Here is a 19,148-nt window from a genome sequence, read left to right as displayed (position 1 = left end):
ATAAATGGCTCTTGAGTGCAATGCACCGAAGACTTTCATCTCAGCCGAGCTGCTGTCAGGGGTGATGAATTAGAGCCAAAAGCCTGGGGACATTAAGGCAGGTGGCTGTGCCTCAGACCGTGATTGCAGAGGGTGACGGTGTCCTTGCCCCGGCGGACGACCTCATGTGTACAAGACCAGGGCTGGCCTGGTGAGCGGTGACTCTTCGCCTGTCCTCTGCCTCTTCCTCCTCCCCCTGGGAGAGGCCGCAGAGGATCCGGAAGCAGGAATGTCTGTCGCGTGTGAGCCTCTGTTCTCCTCCAGAACTGAGGCCTGGCTCCCTGAGCAGCCGAGCGTTCTCAATGGCAGGTAAGTGCCCTTTCACCGGCTTTGGAATCTGGGCGTAGGCCCCGGGTGCCTCTCCTCTTGCCCGGCCTCTGAAGTACACAGGATTCCAGGACAATGACACTTTCTCCAAGTGGAGACTGGCCTCTTTGTCCCACTGCCTCGTTTCCATTCTGGCTCTACTTCCCCTGCTTCTGGATGATCTGTTCACAGGCGGAAACCTTTTAGAGGCCCATCTTAGGTTCCAGTACAGGCTTTCTGGAGGAGTCGGCTCAGCCTGCTAGCTCTGGCAGCTCCAGATCAGCCAAGATTCTATGGGTGTAGAAGTTAAGTGTTTGAGCAAATGGCAAGGGTTGTTTTCACTCATTTTGTTCCTCTTTGCTTAGGCATTCTCTGCTGTAGGAGAAAATTCACCCGCTTCCCACCCCCCATCCTTCACTCTTCATTTCCCATTTCTGCTCTCCTCCAGGAGGAAATTCCGGGCTTTTGTTTCATGATGATGTAATTACTGACTGGGAGGGCCTGAAGATTCCGGGGTAGGGAGGCGCATTTGGGTACCTGTTCTGTATCTTTGCTAAGTGCTTTGAAATGATTAACCGTTCTCTGCTTTGCTGCTCCCGGGAGAGCAGCATGTGGCCCTGTTTGAAGTAGGCTTTGGAGAGGGCTGGTGATTACCGAGAGTGCTGCATGCGATTGCCGAGCAAGCGCTGGCCTCTGCCGCTGACCCTGCCTTCGCCGTTACCGGAGGGAGCCTGGCCTTACTACAGTCTGATGGACATGGAGAGATCACGTCCTGGCCGATTCTGGTCCCCAGCTTATATAGGCTGGCGTTTTCCATAACTTTGAACCCTTGGCATTGACTGAACACGCTCCTGTGAGAAAGCCAGCTGTATTTTTGGAGCGGTTGGTGGGGAAGTAGGAGGAGGAATGATTCTCAGTTTAAAAAAAGAGTTAACATTTATTGACTGTTTAATCTTTGCCAGGCAGTGTACTAAGAGCTTTACGTGAATTAACTCATTTAATCCTTCAATAACTCTGCTAGGTACTATTATCTCCGTTTTACAGAAGAACAGGCACAGAGAGGTTAAGTAGCTTCCTTAAGGTCACACAGCGGGGAAGTCGCAGACCTAGATTCTGCAGTTTGATGCCAGTGAGCGGATTCTTAACTACACCACCATTCTCTGTGATCTGCCACCCCCGAGTTGGTCCTTCGGAGCACTCAGCCCTGATTTCTCTGCAGAGGAGCAACTCGCTCTAGTTTGCCCAGGACTATCCCAGGAACCCACTCTAGAGGCCCCGAGTACCTGATGGTTGGCACCTACGTCTGCAGCCTACCATGCCTGTTGACCGAGGTTCCCTGTTCATTTGGGCTCCAGCAGGCTCGCTGTCATCAAGGAAATCTAACACCCACAAAAACACACCGCTGGCTGGTCCTAGGGGGAGTGCTGGGCCTTCCAGCTGCGGCCCTCTCCTCGTGGGAGGAGACAGTTCCCTGTAATGGTGTGTCATTTCCTAGACCCCGGAGAGCCAAGAGTGCCGTGACTCAGGCCGGATGTGGGTGGGGGTGCCTGGTGCAGAGGAGGCCTGGACGGGGTGGAGGGTGGGTGGGGAGATGGCTGCAGAGCCGCTGTAGGTGGGTCTTGGTGACCTGATCTGAAGATGTGGAGATAGTTTTGCTTCCTAGGGACTGCCTGTGAGAGAACGTCATCATCAGCGAGTGACTAACACGACGTTCCACCTTCTCCTAGTTCCTGAAGCCCTTTGATGGAAAGCCCCCTACCCTACCCCCTGATCCTTCTGTCTGCAGTTGGGGGAACAAAAGGCAAAATGAGAGTGTGCTTTTAACACACAGGCCCTAAATTAGGAAGTCCTTTAACTACAGAGCTAAGGATGAGGCTCTTCCTGGTGTGAGGTATGTGACGTGGTTACACTGTGCCTGGTTCAGATCACAGCCCCATAACTAGTAGCTGTGTGACCTTGGGCAGGTTACTTAGTGTCAGGTACAGGCACAGCATTTGAACAGTGCCTGGTACCTTGTAAGTAATGAAAGGAAACCCTAGCTCTTAGTATCAGTGACCCAGGAGAGCTGAAGCCAGTTATTCTGAAGTAAGGCACCCTGTAAAGTCAAAAGCTGTGTAGGAAGTTCCCAGTTTCACAGTAGGGGAGGATATAAGTTTGGGAGAAGTCTCATCACATACTTGGTTCCTAGTATCCAGGAGATCTTTCCATACTATTAAGATTCCAGTGAAATGTCACAAGGAGGGGAAATCATGCTGCCTTCTGCTTCCTGCCAAGCTGTCTCCCTGAGTCAGTGCTCTGTCCTCTTCCACAGGGCCCCACTCCTTGCACACCCACGTTAACACATTCAGAATCAGACTTTTTGGGGGAGGGTGAGACAGAAGGTTGCTGGTTCTGCTTCTTCAGAGAAGGCAGCAGAAAATTCTTTATGGCTCAAGGGTGAACCATTTTCCTGGTGATTCAGTCTACAGTAGCTGTTTGTCATCATTCCAAGTGTACAGATGAAATGTGCTTAGCAGTATAGCCTTGTCAGAATTAAATCATTAAAGAAGGGAAAAAACAGGAAAAAAAAAAAAAACCTTTGACTCAGCTTTCTGGAAAAGATCCTTAAGGTCTGTTTTGTTAACACGGCTGCAGGAAGGTTTTACGTCCACTGTTCTGTCGTCACCAGAGGCCTTGTCCCCACTGGCGTGTGTCAGTTTTAAAGTCAAAATACTGACCTGCCATCTCATACCTCTGAAGGATGCCTAATCCAGCAGGCATTTCCCGATTTTTCTCCCTTAGAGCCTTTGTTGAAATTCTCTGCTGTTGACAGATGTGTCTGTTATTTGGAACCTATTAAATTTCTACCCCTTGGATACAGCTGCCGAACTCTCATCAACTCCTGGGGGAATTAGTGTGTTCGTGACAGGGAAGGATTGGGCTTTTCATGTTTTGATGAGACTACAAGGTCTGGAATCCCTGTAATTGTGTGCAGCCTTGGGCCAGTGGCCTCCTCTTTCTGAGCAGGACCTCAGTTTCCCCTTCTCTTTCCTGGTGGGCTTGGGCCTTTCCGGCTCTAAGTATTTGTGGTTGTATTAGTATCTGGTGGCTTGTCTTTTCTTTCTCATAGAATTATAGAGTTTTAAAGTTCAAAAGGGACCATAGGACCCTCTGGCCCTGTAGATTTTAATCTTTAGCGTTGAGGATGCCTTGGAGAAGGGGAAGTAGGCTCTGACCCCTCTTCCCAGGAGATCGCATCCGCACCCAGGATGGTGATGGCACATGGCTCGCGGGTCCCCGAAACGCTTTTGCGGACTTCAGGTAAGAACTTCTGGTCTGGTTTGTTTCTCCCCTGCTCCTCCCATTTTACAGATGAGGCCCTGAAGGTTGAGAAGGAAAGAGGTTTGCCTGGGGTTTCTGTTTGGCTTCTGCCTTCCCTTTCCAACCTTGCCTCCTGGGGAGCAAACCAGCCCCGCAGAGAGTGGTAGGGAAGTCGAGGAGGTTGGCTGACCCGGGGGCAATACCCTGCTCTGGCCCTGATAACTCAGACCCGGTTCCACAGACACGCACCCTAGAGCGGTAGTTCTCAAACTGGGGTGCATCCCAGTCCCTGGGAGGGCTTGTGAAAACACAAGAACGGGCCTCACGCCACTCTTGATTCTGTAGGTTTCTAGAAAATTCCCAGGTGATGCTGCTGGTGCTTCTCCAGGAACCCCCTTTCCAGGGAATCTCAGCCACAGGTGCATTAAACTGTCAGGGAGGAGCTTGCGCCCTTTCTGGCTCCCAAGTTTGAGCTTTGGTTGGGCCCAGTGGTTGTTCCAGAGGGCGTCAGTCTTGGGGTGGGGGTGTGTTTGGGAAATACGTGGAGGCACTTACTGTTGTCATAGTCTTTGAGGTCCTAATGGCATTTAGTGGGAGGGGGCTGAGGTTGTCCTTCCAGTGAGAAAGGGTACCACATGGCTTGTCCTGAACATGCCCCTTGTTTTCCCTTTGGTGTGTTCATGTGCTTCCTTCTCAAAGTCTACCCACAAACAAAACAAAATCTACAAAACCAAAGCCAAATGCAAGATTGCTTTTGATTTTTGCCTCGCCGAGATGCCATTTCTTCCAGAATGTGACAGCCCTGAGTCCTCAGGACACCTTTCATATACACATTCATGCTGATACTTAGAGTTATTTGGGTTTATCAGCTCCACATGGAGCAAAACCCCCACTCCTTTGTGTGAGCCACAAGCCTGTGATGATTGCCCGACTTGGCCCATCTGGTAGAGCTTTTTAATCCTGTACCATACCTCCCTCCTTCCCTCATTATTAGCTTTGGTTTGCACCTGCTGCTTTTTAATGTGAAACTCAACCTTCCAAATACATCATTTTTAATTTTCTTTATTTTGATAAAGTAGTCCATGCACATGATAAATACAGTACACAAGGGTACACAGTGAAAAATAATCCTCCTCCTCCCTGCAGGTTCTCTTCCCCCAAGGCAGCCACCAGTCCCCTCATTTTAGAGCCGAATTGTACTTTTGCGTTCTCCTAGGAATATGCTAGGCTTATCCAAACATTTGTTTATGGATTAGATTTTTTTGTGTGTGTTGGGGGAGGGAGGGATATTTCATTAATGGTACTAGACACGTGTTGCATTTTTAACTTGACATGGTGGCTTGGAGATGGTCATACATCAGCTTGTATAGCAGTGCCTCATTATTCCATGGTATGACCGTAATGCTAATCTCAGACCGATTCTCTCTTGGTGGACATTTAAGTTGTTTTTATTCCTGGGCGTGATGCACTCTGCTGCAGTTGAATCTTCTTCCATGTGCTTTGCTTCCCTATGACTATATAGAATGTGTTTCTAGAAGGAAGTTTAGTGTCAAAGGCTATGTGGAGAAAATGAGAGTTTGCACATTTGATGGTGGAGTGGAGTGGGGACCCCTGGCGGGAATGAGAGGAGATTTTCGCTGGGGGAACACACCGATCGCGGCTCTACCTTTTTAGTGAGTTTTGTCACTAACTAGCTGTCATGTGCCTTTGGGCCAACCACTGGGGCTCTGGGCCTCCATTTTGATGTCTGTGGGATGATCTCCATAGCTCTGGGGGGGTCTGTTCACCCTCAGGGTGCCTGTGGTTAGCATTTAATTTCCGCTCAGGGCTTTGTCTCAGCACAGCACTCTGAAAATTTGTCCAGGATTTTCACCTCCCTGGTGGATCTGGAGAGTTCCGTCATGTGGATAGGACGATGAAGCAGTGATTCTGCAAAAGCAGTTCATTGGCTTCCTTTGTGAGTTGTTGGAAGATGCTTCAATCAGAACTGCTAGGAGGCCTTGTAGGGCCGCTCCTGTGTGGCCATATTGCAGCCTGTTCCCCTGCCATCAGCGACTCCCAGACACAGGACGGGATGCATATTGTAGGTGGGACTTGCCTTGAGTGCTGAGACTAGAGGGGAGGTCTGCCGTGTTGTCTTTGGGGATGGTCATCTCTCCAGAGTTCGCACCCATCACGTCACCTCCATTAACTCCCGGCGTAGTTTTCTTCTCTCCTGGTGCCAGTAGCTTGTGTTCCTCAGGACATAAGGTACACTGAGCTCTGCCATTATATCATTTTCTTTTTAGCTATCAAGACCCCAGTCTGGCATGGAATGGATTCGAGTCCTTGCAGGTGAAGATGGGATGGTTGTGAAGTGTGTAGAAGCGTGGAAGTGAAGTTTGGGTGCTTTAAATGAGATGTCAGGAGCATGAAAAATAAGAGGGGGAGGAATGACAAGGATGAGGTTGGCGTTTTCAGGTGAGAATTGGTGAGAATGTTGTTTGCCTTGATCTCTTTGGAGAAGGGTCTCAAACTCAGTGCCTCCTGGTGACAGGGTCATTAGAACTTTCTGGCAGGCATGGTGTATTCTTTTCATGCGGTATACACTCTGTTAATCTAGTAAACATGAGTAAATGCTGTTCTCTTTCACAAAGAAATATATTCCCCTTGGTTTTTTTTTTGAAATTTTTGACCTTTTTGGTCTTTTCATGCTGTCTTGCTTTGCATCAGACATGGGTATGGAGAAGAAATATTTCTTTGGGCATAAGAAAAATACCCGGGTGCCTCTATAACAACTCTTGGCAGCTGAGCCATGGTCTCCTTGGCAGAGACACTAGGGAAGGGGTGGGGGTGATGGCACATTGGAGAGCACGTTCCGTCTGTTCTGGTTTGCTAATGCTGTTGCTATGCAAAATACCAGAAATGGATTGGCTTTTATAAAGGGGAATTATTTGGTTACAGAGTTACAGATTTAAGGCCATAAAAGGGTTCAAGCTAAGGCATCAACAATAAGGTACCTTCACTGGAGGATGGCCAATGGCATCTGGAACACCTCTGTTGTCTGGGAAGGCACGTGGCTGTTGTCTTCTTCCTTTGCTTCCAGGTTGAGTTTCAAAATGGCCTTCTCCAAAGTGTCTCTTTTAGCTGCATCAGCGAGCTCCTTCTGTTTGAGTTCTTATATAGGACTCCAATGATTAGATCAAGACCCACACTGAATGGGAGGGGCCACATCTCCATGGAAATAATCTAATCAAGGGTATTACCCACAGTTGGGTGGGTCACATCTCCATGGAAACAACCTAATCCAAAGATTCCAACCTAATCAACACTAATACGTCTGCCCCCACAAGATTGCATCAAAGAACATGGCATTTTGGGGATATAACACATCCAAACCTCCACACCATCTAAAAGTAGGTGGCTGTTTTTCAGCATCAACTGTTCCAATGAGGGGAAGCAGGCCCTAGTTTTTTTTTTTTTTAAGTGAAGATGAAATCCAGATTATTTTGTGCAGTCTCCCAATTTTCACATTTTAGCAACAAATTAAAATCTTACAAAAATCTTATCTGAGTCAAAAAAGATTGATCTCGCTGAGACAGGTGACAGAGTGGGAGGAGGGATGCTAAAATGACATTGGGAATTTGGGCACCAAAATATACTGTGTCCCACACCCCTGTGGGGCCCAGGCCTCCCTGACTGCTTTAAAATGTGTGGTCCTGTGTGTCTCTTACAGATCCTGGCTCTACAGAGAGAACAGCCCAGAAAAGAAAGTTCCCCAGCCCTCCGCATTCTTCCAATGGCCACTCACCACAGGACACATCGACAAGCCCCATTAAAAAGAAAAAGAAACCCGGCTTACTGAACAATAGCAATAAGGAGCAGGTAAAGGAGCCCACTGGGAACGGTGTCCGCACCAGCGGGGCAAAAGCCGCACGAGACGTGCTGAGGCTCTCTCGGGTTTTCTAAGAGCCTGTGTTCTTGGCATTCAGCAAACGGTCTCCTGCTGGCTGTCATTTGCATAGGACAAAAAGGACAGCTCAGAATGTGCCTGTGTAAAAATTTCCAGCAGGTTTCAAATCTGTTTTGGGGACAGGGAAATGACCCAAATGAGATGACGAGGTTGTTCTTTAGGAGCTGGGGATGTATTTTTCCTTGCTTTTAGGACTCTGTCCCCACTCCTCCCACCCCCTCCTGGTGTAGCTGAGGAATGTTTTTCCCACTTGGGTCATGTCAGTTGGACTCCTGGGGGCGATCTTGTTGGTTGAGGTCAAGTCCTGCTCCCTGCCAGTCTCAGTTTTCTCATCTGTGAAATGAGGGGTTCAGAGCTGTGGCAAGAGGCATCCGCTCTCCCGATGCAGTGCCCGAGGTAGAAATGGATAATAGATCATAATTCTGTCTCATTTGCACAGATTGGCAGCCAGTTCTTTCCCAGTCTGCATCCAGTCTGGCAGCCAGGACCAATGAACCAGGCAGGGAAAATCTCTTTGCCATCTTGGATCTCATCTAGTAACTTTCTAGCTTTAAAATACGCTGATACAGGCTAGCTACTCTACTGATTCAAAAAAGGGAGAGGTATGTTAGTGGATTTATTGGTGGAATTTAAAGGGAGAGGTGTGTTAATGGATTTATGGGTGGAATTTAATTGTTGTACCCCCATACCATGTGCCACCAGAGGTCAGATTGCCCAGCCTTTGAAGAAGCTGTCCCCCAGGGGTTTCCATATCTCTTGCTTCTGAGTTAGTCCTCTTTGTGTATTATTAACCCCTGGGCTGGGCCCTAGGGGTTCAGATTAAACAAAACAAGGTTGTTGCTTTCACGGGAGGAGACCTAGCAATGGTTAAATGCCTGAAGCTGTGAGAGGAGTCCATTTTTAAGCACTAATCTATTTTTGTTCTCAAAATTATATAGCAAAATGTCAGCTCTGCTTTTATCATGTGGCTGTGGGCAAGTTAACCGCTTTGTGCCTAGTTTTCTCATCTGTTGAATTGGGGATACTGCTGGGATAGTACTATTCATCTCACTGGGTTAGGCGGATTAACTGAGCTAAATGATATAAATAATGATGATAAACTAAAAATTAAGCCAGGCTTAAGCTAAATGAAAAAAAACAAACACTACATAATCTGTACATTAAACAATAAAGAGTAGCTGTAGAAATGTTCCGGGTCTGCGCCGTTCAGTACAGTGGCCATGAGCACGCGTGGCGGTTGCACACTTGAAAGGAGCAAGTGTGACCGGGGAGTGGATTTTTAAAAAGTAATTTTATTTAAATTTAAATTGAAGTAGTGGCTACCCTGTTGGACAGAACGGGGAATCCCAATCATAGGAGAAGCATTTGGTGTGTGATAAATTTTCGGGATTGTTACAATTTGAAGAAAACACAGGATGATGTTTAATGATAATGCTACTAAAAGCAGGGCTTGTGGGGTGCCAGGTGCTGCCGTAAGCCCCTGTTCTGTGTGAGGGAGGTTCAGAGACGTTAAGTTTCCTCCTCAAGGCTTCCAAGCAACTTAAACTGCATGTGAGCTTAGATCTGCCTCCCTGGCTTGAGGCTGGTGACAAGCTACCTCTGTCGCCCAGGAGCCACCCCATAGCTGTCAGGACTGAAGACTAACAAAGAAGAGTGAACACTACAGATCATCCCCAGACCCTAATTTAGCTGGAAATCCCCTTCCAGTAAGCCCCTCTGCGTGTGACACCTCCTTGCTGTGGGCACACAGGTGGTGATTCCTACCTGTCTTATAAAAACTGGCTTGTATCTCTCTTCCTAGAAGCTGATCTCCTCGGGTATTTTCTTCTCTGGCTTTTCCCATCCACGTGTTCATACCATATCTCTAGCACTCTAAGCCCTCATGACCACAGTGATGTGTCTGTGAGTCTGTGGCCCCCTCTGGAGGAGCAGCCTCAGGAAACTGGGGCCAGTGTCCAGCCACTGCTATGTCCTCACAGTCTGGCATAGCGTGGGAGCTCAGGCAGAGCCCGCTGAATGAATACAGAAAGCACCCAGGATGTGGAAAAGAGAGGCATGTGGGCAAATGGACACAGGGCACGATTGTGCTCCTGAATAATCAGGTCTTCAGTATTGATAGCACAGTTGACAGGAGCCATGCTCTGCAAGGGAAAGTTCCAGTCTTGGAGACTGGGCTCCTTCTAGCCTCACTGCAGCTGGGAAACTTGCTGGGTGACTTTGTCAGTTGCTTTCCCATCTCTGAGCTTCAGTTACATCGTAGAATAGGGGCTTGAACTAGGAACATCATAGGTTTAAGTGTAGGTTTGTTTCTCTGATCGAAGACTCCTGATAGAATACCAGGAAACCTTTGAGGGCAAAGGGGAAACAACTGTAACTGTAAGAAGAAGAAATTCTTGATATTTGACCCCATAATTTGTTTTACCATTTAACGCTACATAATAGGGCACCCTTCCTCATGTGAAATCTGCATTCCTCCTGGGGAATTTAAATCTACCTTCTTTTATTCTGTACAGCAGTTTTTTTTTTTTTTTTTTTTATAATAAATTTTATTTTGAAATAAGTTCAGTCTTACAGGAACAGTTGCAAAAACAGTACAAACCCCATACATAGATCTCCATCATACTCCGACCCCCCTCCCCTGATACCCCAATCCATCACCTTTAAGATCCTGTCACACCACTGTCTCTTTCTTTCCCTCCCTCTCTCCCTCCCTCCCTCCCTCCCTAACACCCATCATCTGTTGCTCTCTATACAGCACTTTTAAAAGGAGAATTTTGGAATTAAAGCCAGCACATTGCAAATGCTGAATTAGACCAACATAATATAATTGGTTAGTTGTCAGCATTTAAGGATTGTGAGGTTTCAGATAAAGACCTTTATTTCTGGGTTCTCATAAAAACTCAGAAAATCCAGCAACAGCTGGAACTTGAGTAGAGTCTGTCCCTTTAGACCCAGAGCCTGTGCTCTCTAGTTTTCTATACTCTCCACCCTGTCCTGTAGTCGCACACCCACCCTGCTCACTTATTCCTTCTGCCTGCTGGGTACGTGTTGGCATTCGAGGTTTTGTTTTGTTTTGTTTTTTTCACTTTGGCATATACAAAGGTTCTCTGCCTCCTCCTTCTCTAATTTCTCTATGTTAGTTTTCTAAAAAGAAAGCCACTCTGGCCTTATTGAAAAAATAAAAAAACAAAAAACCCATGCTGTCATAATTTTCCATTTCTGGCGGAGACCTTTTATGGAGATAAAGGTTGAGCTTTAGGTTTGGACACTGTTTCACCATTCAGGAATTCAGTACTTTTAGGAGAGTTTTAAGAAGAGCTTTAAAACCTGCTCCTTATTTTTAGAAGGAAAAGTATTCTCAGATTTATTCATTTCTCAAAGCTCTTTGGACCAGTGGTTTCACCCCTAAGGAGGGATTTGAAAACATGTGGGCCTATTTTCTCTTGGTGGCGTGGGCTGTTCCAAAACCTGGGAGGATGCCCTTGGCATTTTGGGCATTTTGTGAGGAGGGTCAGGTTGCTAAACATCCTGAATAGATGGTGCAGTCCCTTACAACAAAGAAATATCTTGCCCAAGGTGACATTAGGTCTTTTACTGAAAAATATCACTTTCAACCTTAATTCTTCTCAGAACATTTGAGGTTGAAGAAGCCTTTTGGGAGTTTTTTTTTTTTTTTTTCTTTGCTAATTAAAGGATTGAGAAATAACTTCTTAGCAGATTTGTGCAAAGTGGCCTGAAGTATGTATACCTTTGATCCAACCTGGCAAAGAACTGAGTTCAGGGTGTATGCATACAAATGGGCAGGCGAAGGCTTATTTTGGTGGGTCCATGTATTGCCTTAATATTGAGACATTTTACTGAAGTCCTTTGTTAGGAAAACATAGGTAAGAGCAGGGATCTGGGCTTGCTCCTGAGGTGAGACTGCACAGGAAGCACAGTCCAGCCTGGTTCCTGCTGCTCCCTCCTCTCTCACCCACCTTCAGGCTTAGCGCCCGTGGCCGTTCTGCACACTCGAGGGCCAGACGGGATTTCTTACAATAGAGTCGTATTTTCCAGTACCCATGCATGCTTCTGTCAAAAGCAGGAGAAAAACTGGAGCAAAGAGTGGTGTGTTTTTTTCTTCACTCATTTATGTTCACTACACGGCTCCTGTAGGAATTTGAGTCTGTGCCTTCGTCCCCCGCACCATGCAGATGCACCCTGTGCTTCCTACAGTAGCACCCAGTCCCTGATTTATGTAGACCAGGGGTCGGCAAACTGCAGCCCAAGGCTTGCTTTTGTAAATAAAGTTGTATCCACACACAGCCACGCTCATTTCTTTACCTGCTATCTCTGGCCCTTTGTGGAAAGTTTGGTAGCTCCTGGTACAGACCGAGATATTCCAGAAGTTAATGAACAGGCCTTCTCCGTTTCTTTTTTAAGGCAGTCCATGGAAAGAGCAGGGAAATAGGAACATTCGCTCTCATAACCTGCAATTGTCCTGTAATTACACAGGTTGCAACTTGATTGCCTTATTATCAGGGTGGTAACTTAACCTTTTATGCATGGGGGAGAAAAATCATAACTCATTTTACCTGAAATGATTCGCTGTTCCTTTTTTTCATCCATGTTTGTTATCAGATTAATTTTATGGAGTAGGAAACTCAAGCAGCAGATAGGGAAGGTATTGGATTGAGAAGGAGATTAATCAGGCAGCTACTTCTTAGCAACAACTGCTGTTTATGGAAGGGACGAGCTCTCTTGAAAAGGGTATGGGACAGCCTGGTATCCCCGCAGTAACTCCCAGGAGCACCCACCTTCAGCCAGTGAGCGGGGTGGCAGCAGGGACATTGGGGCAGACTTAATTTCTGAAGGATCAATAGCCCACGCTCCTTTAGAAAGACCTTGGCTTGCCAGTGATGGAGATGAGCTGTCGTATTCAGTTCTTCCAGTTGTGTTTAAACCTTAACGAATATTCCTGTTCTATTATTAACTCGTTGAAAGGAAGTCCAGTACTGAAAATAAGGCTTACTGCTATCTTGCAAAAAACACGAAAGCATCCTGGAGGGACCCCACTCGGATTAGAAATAGTTGTGCTTGCTTGATATGTACCGTTTACCTTTCAATGGGAGTTTCTGCTCCTCCTCCAAGTCCCCCTTAAACACCTCCCCTTCCCGGAAAGAAACTCAGGCAGCCATTTTCCTGGGCAGATCACAGACCGTCTGTATCAGTGGTGCCGAAGCAGGGGCGGATTTGACCCCTGAAGGGACGTTGACAGTGTCTGGAGACATTTTTGGTTGTCACAACGCGGGGAAGGAGTGCTTCTGGCATGTAGTGGGCAGAGAGACCAAGGATGCTGCCAGACATCCCACAGTACACAGGACAGGCCCCAGCAACACAGAGCCGTCCTGCCCGGAGTGTCACTATTGCCGAGGCTGAGAACCCCTGCTGTAGATGCCGGCTCTTCACGTCACCTTCTGTTAAATTTCTAGTAGTCCAGCTACTTTTCCTCCAGCTTTTTGCATTAAGCAGAACTCATTTTGAACTAGAGAGGATTTCCTGGAGCGTTCACCAGATCATGAGCATCTGTGGGTGTAGGGAAGAGGGAGTGTTGGGAGACCCAGGTTCTAGTCCCGGCTGTGGGCTGGGGCCAGCTAAATCCCTTTAACCTTCTTTTCCCACCTGGCAAGTAAGACCAGCATCTATCCTGAGGACCCCTCTGGGTGGTGGTGAGCATAAAATGAAATGGGGCCTGTGACTGTGCTAAAAATATAAGGAAGGGCTGGATACAAATGTAACATGGACATGATTATGTAACAATGATGCAATGCTGTGGAAACCAAATAGACAAGTTGAACTTAAACGGGAACAGCTGAGCTAAAGAATCAAGGCAATCACCCTTTTAAGTCTTAGTAAAAATGAGAGTAGGGGAGGGTTGGAAAGATTGGTTAACAAAGTTTGCTAAATAAGCATCTTTATCAAGGACTCTAGAAATAGCAGGCATTTTTAGAACATTAAAACTTCATAATAAAAGCAAGGAAAACAAGACATGGATGTTTGCAATCTTGGAGGCTTTTTCACATTATTCTGGAGGTCCTGACCATTAAAATAAGAAAAAAAGGAAAAGTAATATAGAATTATTGGAAATGTTACTTAGGGATGATTTTCAATCACTAAGTCAGTTAACAAACCAATCAATACCTTTTCTATGTTACAACAATAACCATTTAGAAAATATAACAGAAAAACTTACCCACTCACAGTGTCAACAAAAATTGTGTAGTATCTAATCAGTAAATGAGATCTTTATGGAGAAGGACAGAAAAAAAAAAAGCTTGTTATACAATGAAGTTTATTCAAAGGTAGGTACTCTGGTTGTGTCTAAACTGTTACCCATAGTTGTATTGCCCAGGAACCAAGGTTCAGAGAGGGCTAGTGGTTTTTTCAAGGACACACAGTTAGTTACCAGACCTTTTGAGACACATTCCTGGATTGTTTCATGCTTTCTCCCTGAATGGGGGTTCCAGTTGGTTTCTCATATAGACATTTTCCTAATGAGTTTCTCCTGAATGATGTTGTGTGTTGGGAGTGTGGCTTTGCTGGATATGCAATACATTATTAGGGAAACAAATGTCTCCTGACATTTTGGGGTAGGAGGAGGTCTGGTTGGCTTCCATAAACTAGCTGTCTCATCTTTCTGCCATGGTTGGTTCTAACCAGGAGCTGTGGCTCCCAGCAAATACGAGGACTACCGTATTTGAGAAACAAGAATATTCACAAGCCTTTGAGGTGTTGGCTCACAAGTACTTTATGCATCGAGGTAGACTTAAAAAAATTGATGATTTTTTTTTGTTTGTTTGTTTGTTTTCTTTTCTGTGACTGAAATCAAGTTGACCTGTTCCCAAATGACTGGTCTTTAAAGAAGCACAGGGCAAAATGCCATGTTTTTATTGACTTTGTAAATTTGGACTTCCGTATGCTGGGCTCTTAATCTTATTAGCAATATTAGGGTGGCACTGCATTAAATGCATAAATTAATTGTATCATCCCATTTAATCCCAATACCAATGCTAGGAAGTCAGGTATTGTCATCTCCATTTTACAGATGAGAAAATTGAAGTTGAGAGGCTGAGAGACTTGTCTAAGGTTATGCATCTGGTTAATGGTAGAGCTAAAATTTGAACTCAGACCTGGTGCCAGAGCTCTGGGTCATAGCCATTGTGCTAACCTGCTGGGGCTGCTGAGTAACCCTTGATGCCAGATTTCAATCCATAGCCTCTTAAAACAGAAGAAAGAGAAAATCCTAATAATTATCCAAAGATCTGCAAACTCTGTATTTAGTAGAGTAATCCAAGATAGCTTGGCTTTTTAATGAATTTGTGAAATGCTCTGATTTTCTTTTGTTGTTATTATTAATGTGTTTGTTCGAATTCCTTTTGAGAATGCACATTTGTTTTGAAACCAAACCTGTCTTTCTTGCCTACATTTCAGTCAGAACTAAGACATGGTCCGTTTTACTATATGAAGCAGCCACTCACCACAGACCCTGTTGATGTTGTACCGCAGGATGGACGGAATGATTTCTACTGCTGGGTTTGTCACCGGGAAGGCCAGGTCCTTTGCTGTGAGCTCTGCCCCCGGGTTTATCACGCTAAGTGTCTGAGACTGACATCGGAACCAGAGGGGGACTGGTTTTGTCCTGAATGTGAGGTTAGTTCCTGATGAATGAATGCATTTCCTGCTGTGTTTCCTCTCTCTCCTCTTTCTTCCTTTTGTTTTTAATTTTTGAGAGAATCTAGATGTAGGGAGAAGAAAAGTCTTTTGCTTACCATCCGATACATCTTAGTCCCTTTTTTGGACCAAGCATCAGCAGTGGTCACAGTCATGCAGCTCTTAGAAAGACAATTACACTGACTGCTGTTTTGCGTGGGTCTTTGGATCGCTGTGAGATCTGCAACTGCCTCTTGAATCTCCTGTATCGAATGTTTTCAGAATTCACTTATAAATCTTTAACAGTCCCCATCTTTTAAAGAGATCTCTTGCTATTCTCCTCCTCCTTGATTCCTCAGCAGTAGCCAAGCTGGGAAGACCGATTTTGGTTGCATGTTCCCTGCGATTGTCAGCCGACACTTTCATTCATGCAGCAGGTTTTTATTGAGTCCCTGTTAGGTGCTAGGGATTCTACAGTGGGAAAAAACAAAACCAAACAGGCAGAAATCACATCTTTTTTGAGGGAAAAGGACAAATAATGTGTGTTGGAAGATGAGTGCTCTAGAGCAAATAAATCAAGGATGGGGAAGGAGTGCAGGGGATGCAAGTGTTTGCATTTTAAATGGAGAGGTCAGAGGAGGCCTCAGGAAGATTTGAGAAGGACCTGGAGGAGGTGAGGAATCTGGCGGAAGACTCTCCAGGTAGAGGGAGCGCAGGTGCTGAGCCTGAGGTAGCATACCTGGCCGAGTCAGACCATTTATAGATCATTTGTAGCCAAGCTGAAAAGCTCTTCATTAAACTGCATTAGGGCTTCCACTATTCTGAGGTGGCTTCAGTTCTTGGCAACCCCTAGGTATGAGGTTTGCTCAAAATGCTGGAAAAAGAATAACTACAAAGTTACTTAGTATGGAATGTCATTTGGATTCAAAGATAAATTGGAATTGAATCTCAAATGAGGAAGCTTTAGATACATGAAATGGAAAGTTCTCCCTAGTGTACTTAGTGGGAAGAAGCAAGCTGTGGGAAAGTATGTATGGTACAGCTTTTGTGCAGAGAGCAAAGAAAAGTAGGAAATAGGAAAAGAGATGTCAAATCAAGGTGATGATAGCATTTTAGTAGTGTTCTTGGAAATTCTATCTAAAATTGCAAAAAAAGAAGAAGAAAAAAAAAAAGACCACCGGTTCTATTTAGATTTCTCTAGATGGAGAGATGTGTAGGACGTGCTTTGCTTGGTGCCCTCTGTGTTCAGGGCCCAGTGTCATTCTGCCACATCCAGCACGGGGACTGGAGCCTTAGTCTATTTTCTGTTGCAGCCCTTCCAGATTGTTTAATGATTGCAGAAAAGATAGTGGTTCAGATAGGGTGTTTTTTCTTCAAAGAATAGTTCCTGGTTAAAGGTGGCTTGAACTATAGGGATTTATTATCAGTTAGCATCACAGGTAGAAAGAAGCCCCAGGTAGTGCCAGGCCAGTTTGATCAGAGCCCAGCCTTTTTCCATCTCTTTGTTCCTTTGTTCTCACTGTTCAGGTGATGTGTGCCCCATGATTATGAGATGGCTGCTGTGGGTTCAGGTATCACACGTGGTTAGACAAACCCCTCTAAGAGCCAGGGTGTCTGTCCTCACATTTCTTTTTATTGAGGTAAAGGACTTTTCCCCATCAGCCTCCCGGCTGACTGGCCCTTGGGCTCAGTGGGCAGTATTGGGTCACAAGTCCCCTTTCAGAAAAGGCTCGAAAAATGCCTGCCTGGCACTTTTAGATCTCTCTTGTGGGACCCAGGCACTGCCAGCCCAGTGGAGGGTAGGAGGCAGGAACAAATGACAGCTGGGCGGGCAACCCAAGTGCTTGCTTTAGGTAGTTTCCTGGAAACTAAGTGGCATTCAAACAAGCAGGTGTTTTGTGGTCACTTAGGGCCCTGGATTTCTTCCCTGGGTGAATTATAAGGCTGTGAACTGGGAAGTCTAGATGTTTCAGGCTCTGGTGGCTAAGCAGTTAGGTAAGTGATTTGGGCACTGGTTGCAGCTTTTGGGTTACTCCTCTGTTTTCCTGTCCCTTAATAACCAACCAGACACAGCTGGAAGTTCCTTTGGAGGCCCCAGAGATACGAAGAATGGGAATCGACTCTTAAATGGAGAAAACATTTCTCAGCTTTCCCTGCACTGATGGCTAAAGAGTGTGTTCTGACATCATCAGAATTCACTATTATTGTTGTTCCTACATAAGGATTCTGAAGCCCTGAGATACAGTTACAGATTTATGTAGCTGAATCCGATTTCAGACATTTTAGCCACCTCCAAGTCTCCTCTTGGATGGGAATTTCCTTTACGAATTGACATTTGCAGCTCATGGAGATAGCACGGTGTCCCTTGCTTAGTTTTCCAGTGTCTCAGATGGCTTTACATGAATGGTGATGGAGACTGAAATCATTTTTTTTTTTTCTTTTGGTCCACTGCCGTCCTTTGGATTCTTTCTATAGGGAAGACTGTTCGTTTCCATCAGTGACACCACTGAGTTAATCCATTGTCAGTTTCCTGAAAGTCCAGAACCTTAAGAAGTTCAAGATACATGGACGATAAGTTTTCATGCCTCTGAGTTCACCCCCAAACCATCACCTGCTCCTTTCAAATCCCACTCTTGAAACTGTGATAACAATGAGGACTTTTCAGGTCCCTGTCTACCCACATCTTTCTCAGATACCTCATCTTCACGAGCTAAACACATTTCCTGATGAGGCCTGTCCTTTATTTTGGTCCATGTGCATTGGAGTTCTTGCCAAGCAGAACAATTAGTTTCCCTTAGATGGGAATTGTTTTTTCACTGTGAGCATATTGGACAAAGAGAAGGAAGGGGAAATAAATTATGGTGATAATAAGGTAAAAATAAGGATGGTAATTTGTTTCCTAACTATTCACTTGTGTACTTTTGACTTGCAGAAAATTACAGTAGCAGAATGCATCGAGACCCAGAGTAAAGCCATGACAATGCTGACTATCGAACAGTTATCGTACCTGCTCAAGTTTGCCATTCAGAAAATGAAGCAGCCAGGGGTAAGGAGACACTTCCTCTTGGTACAAGTGTAAATGGAAATAGTGACTTCTGTTTCATACTGTGTACATTCTGATTCTTTGTAGGCTTTGTTTATTCAGACATCTCTACGTGCACTTTTGGCCTTCTTCCCTACCTGAATTCAAATATTTCTAAACTAGGCATAAGTTAAATAGTGGTCAGTTAATTTTTAAAAATGAGTAGTTTCCACACCGAAGAAGTTTTAGTAGGGAAATGATATATAGTAGAAAGTTTAAAATTCTGATTGGTTGTGAGGTAGAACATCATACCCCATTTGTGCTCCTTCCCACAGGAGTTGGTGAAATTCCATTTCGAGGAAAGAGCTGAGCACAACCCGGTTTCTTTATAACTGAGGTCTAATAGTGGGATGTTTAAGTAAGACTCAGCCAGTGACATTACCATATAGAGTGAGAATTTGGTTAATTCCTTCAATTTGGAAATCAGATTTGATGTATGCACTTTGTCCCTTGAGAAAAATTTGTATTATGAAAACAGGGAATATATTATGACATTTTTCCTGCAAATGAACCTAAAGAAACTTGAGTGTGGGGATCCCTTTTCCAGTCTGTATAGAGAAGTGGCCCTTTGTGAAACTTTCAAAATTTGCTTTCTAAGTCAAATGACCATGCAGATATGTAAAATCTTTGGTAAGTGTTTTTGCTATGAAGTGATTTTTTTGTTGAGAGACAAGAATTACTTCCTGCTTTTCAGAGGCTCAGTTGTATCTATAGAAAACAGGTTCAGTGGATTCTTGTAGACTTGTCAACCTTGTAGAAGTGTAAACTTAAAAGAACTGT

General features: G+C 45.2%; 1 protein-coding gene across 18 annotated transcripts in view; it reads left to right on the top strand.

Moving 5' to 3' along the window:
* ZMYND8 (zinc finger MYND-type containing 8) overlaps positions 1–19,148 on the top strand; it is a 130,796-nt gene that overhangs the window by 38,816 nt on the left and 72,832 nt on the right. For 11 of the 18 annotated variants that reach the window (XM_037812389.1, XM_037812380.1, XM_037812378.1 and 8 more), the window contains exons 3-5: positions 7,361–7,509; positions 15,068–15,286; positions 18,219–18,332. In XM_037812389.1, the coding sequence (XP_037668317.1) occupies positions 7,361–7,509; positions 15,068–15,286; positions 18,219–18,332 (482 nt within the window). Of the gene's footprint in view, positions 1–204; positions 349–3,624; positions 3,646–3,990; positions 4,065–5,933; positions 5,980–7,360; positions 7,510–15,067; positions 15,299–18,218; positions 18,333–19,148 lie in introns of those variants that run through there. The other 7 variants (XM_037812384.1, XM_037812387.1, XM_037812375.1 and 4 more) reach the window with 6 other exon arrangements.

This window comes from Choloepus didactylus, chromosome 19 (genome assembly GCF_015220235.1).
Source record: "Choloepus didactylus isolate mChoDid1 chromosome 19, mChoDid1.pri, whole genome shotgun sequence".
Taxonomy (NCBI): domain Eukaryota; kingdom Metazoa; phylum Chordata; class Mammalia; order Pilosa; family Megalonychidae; genus Choloepus; species Choloepus didactylus.
This window is presented reverse-complemented; position numbering and strand designations above follow the sequence as displayed.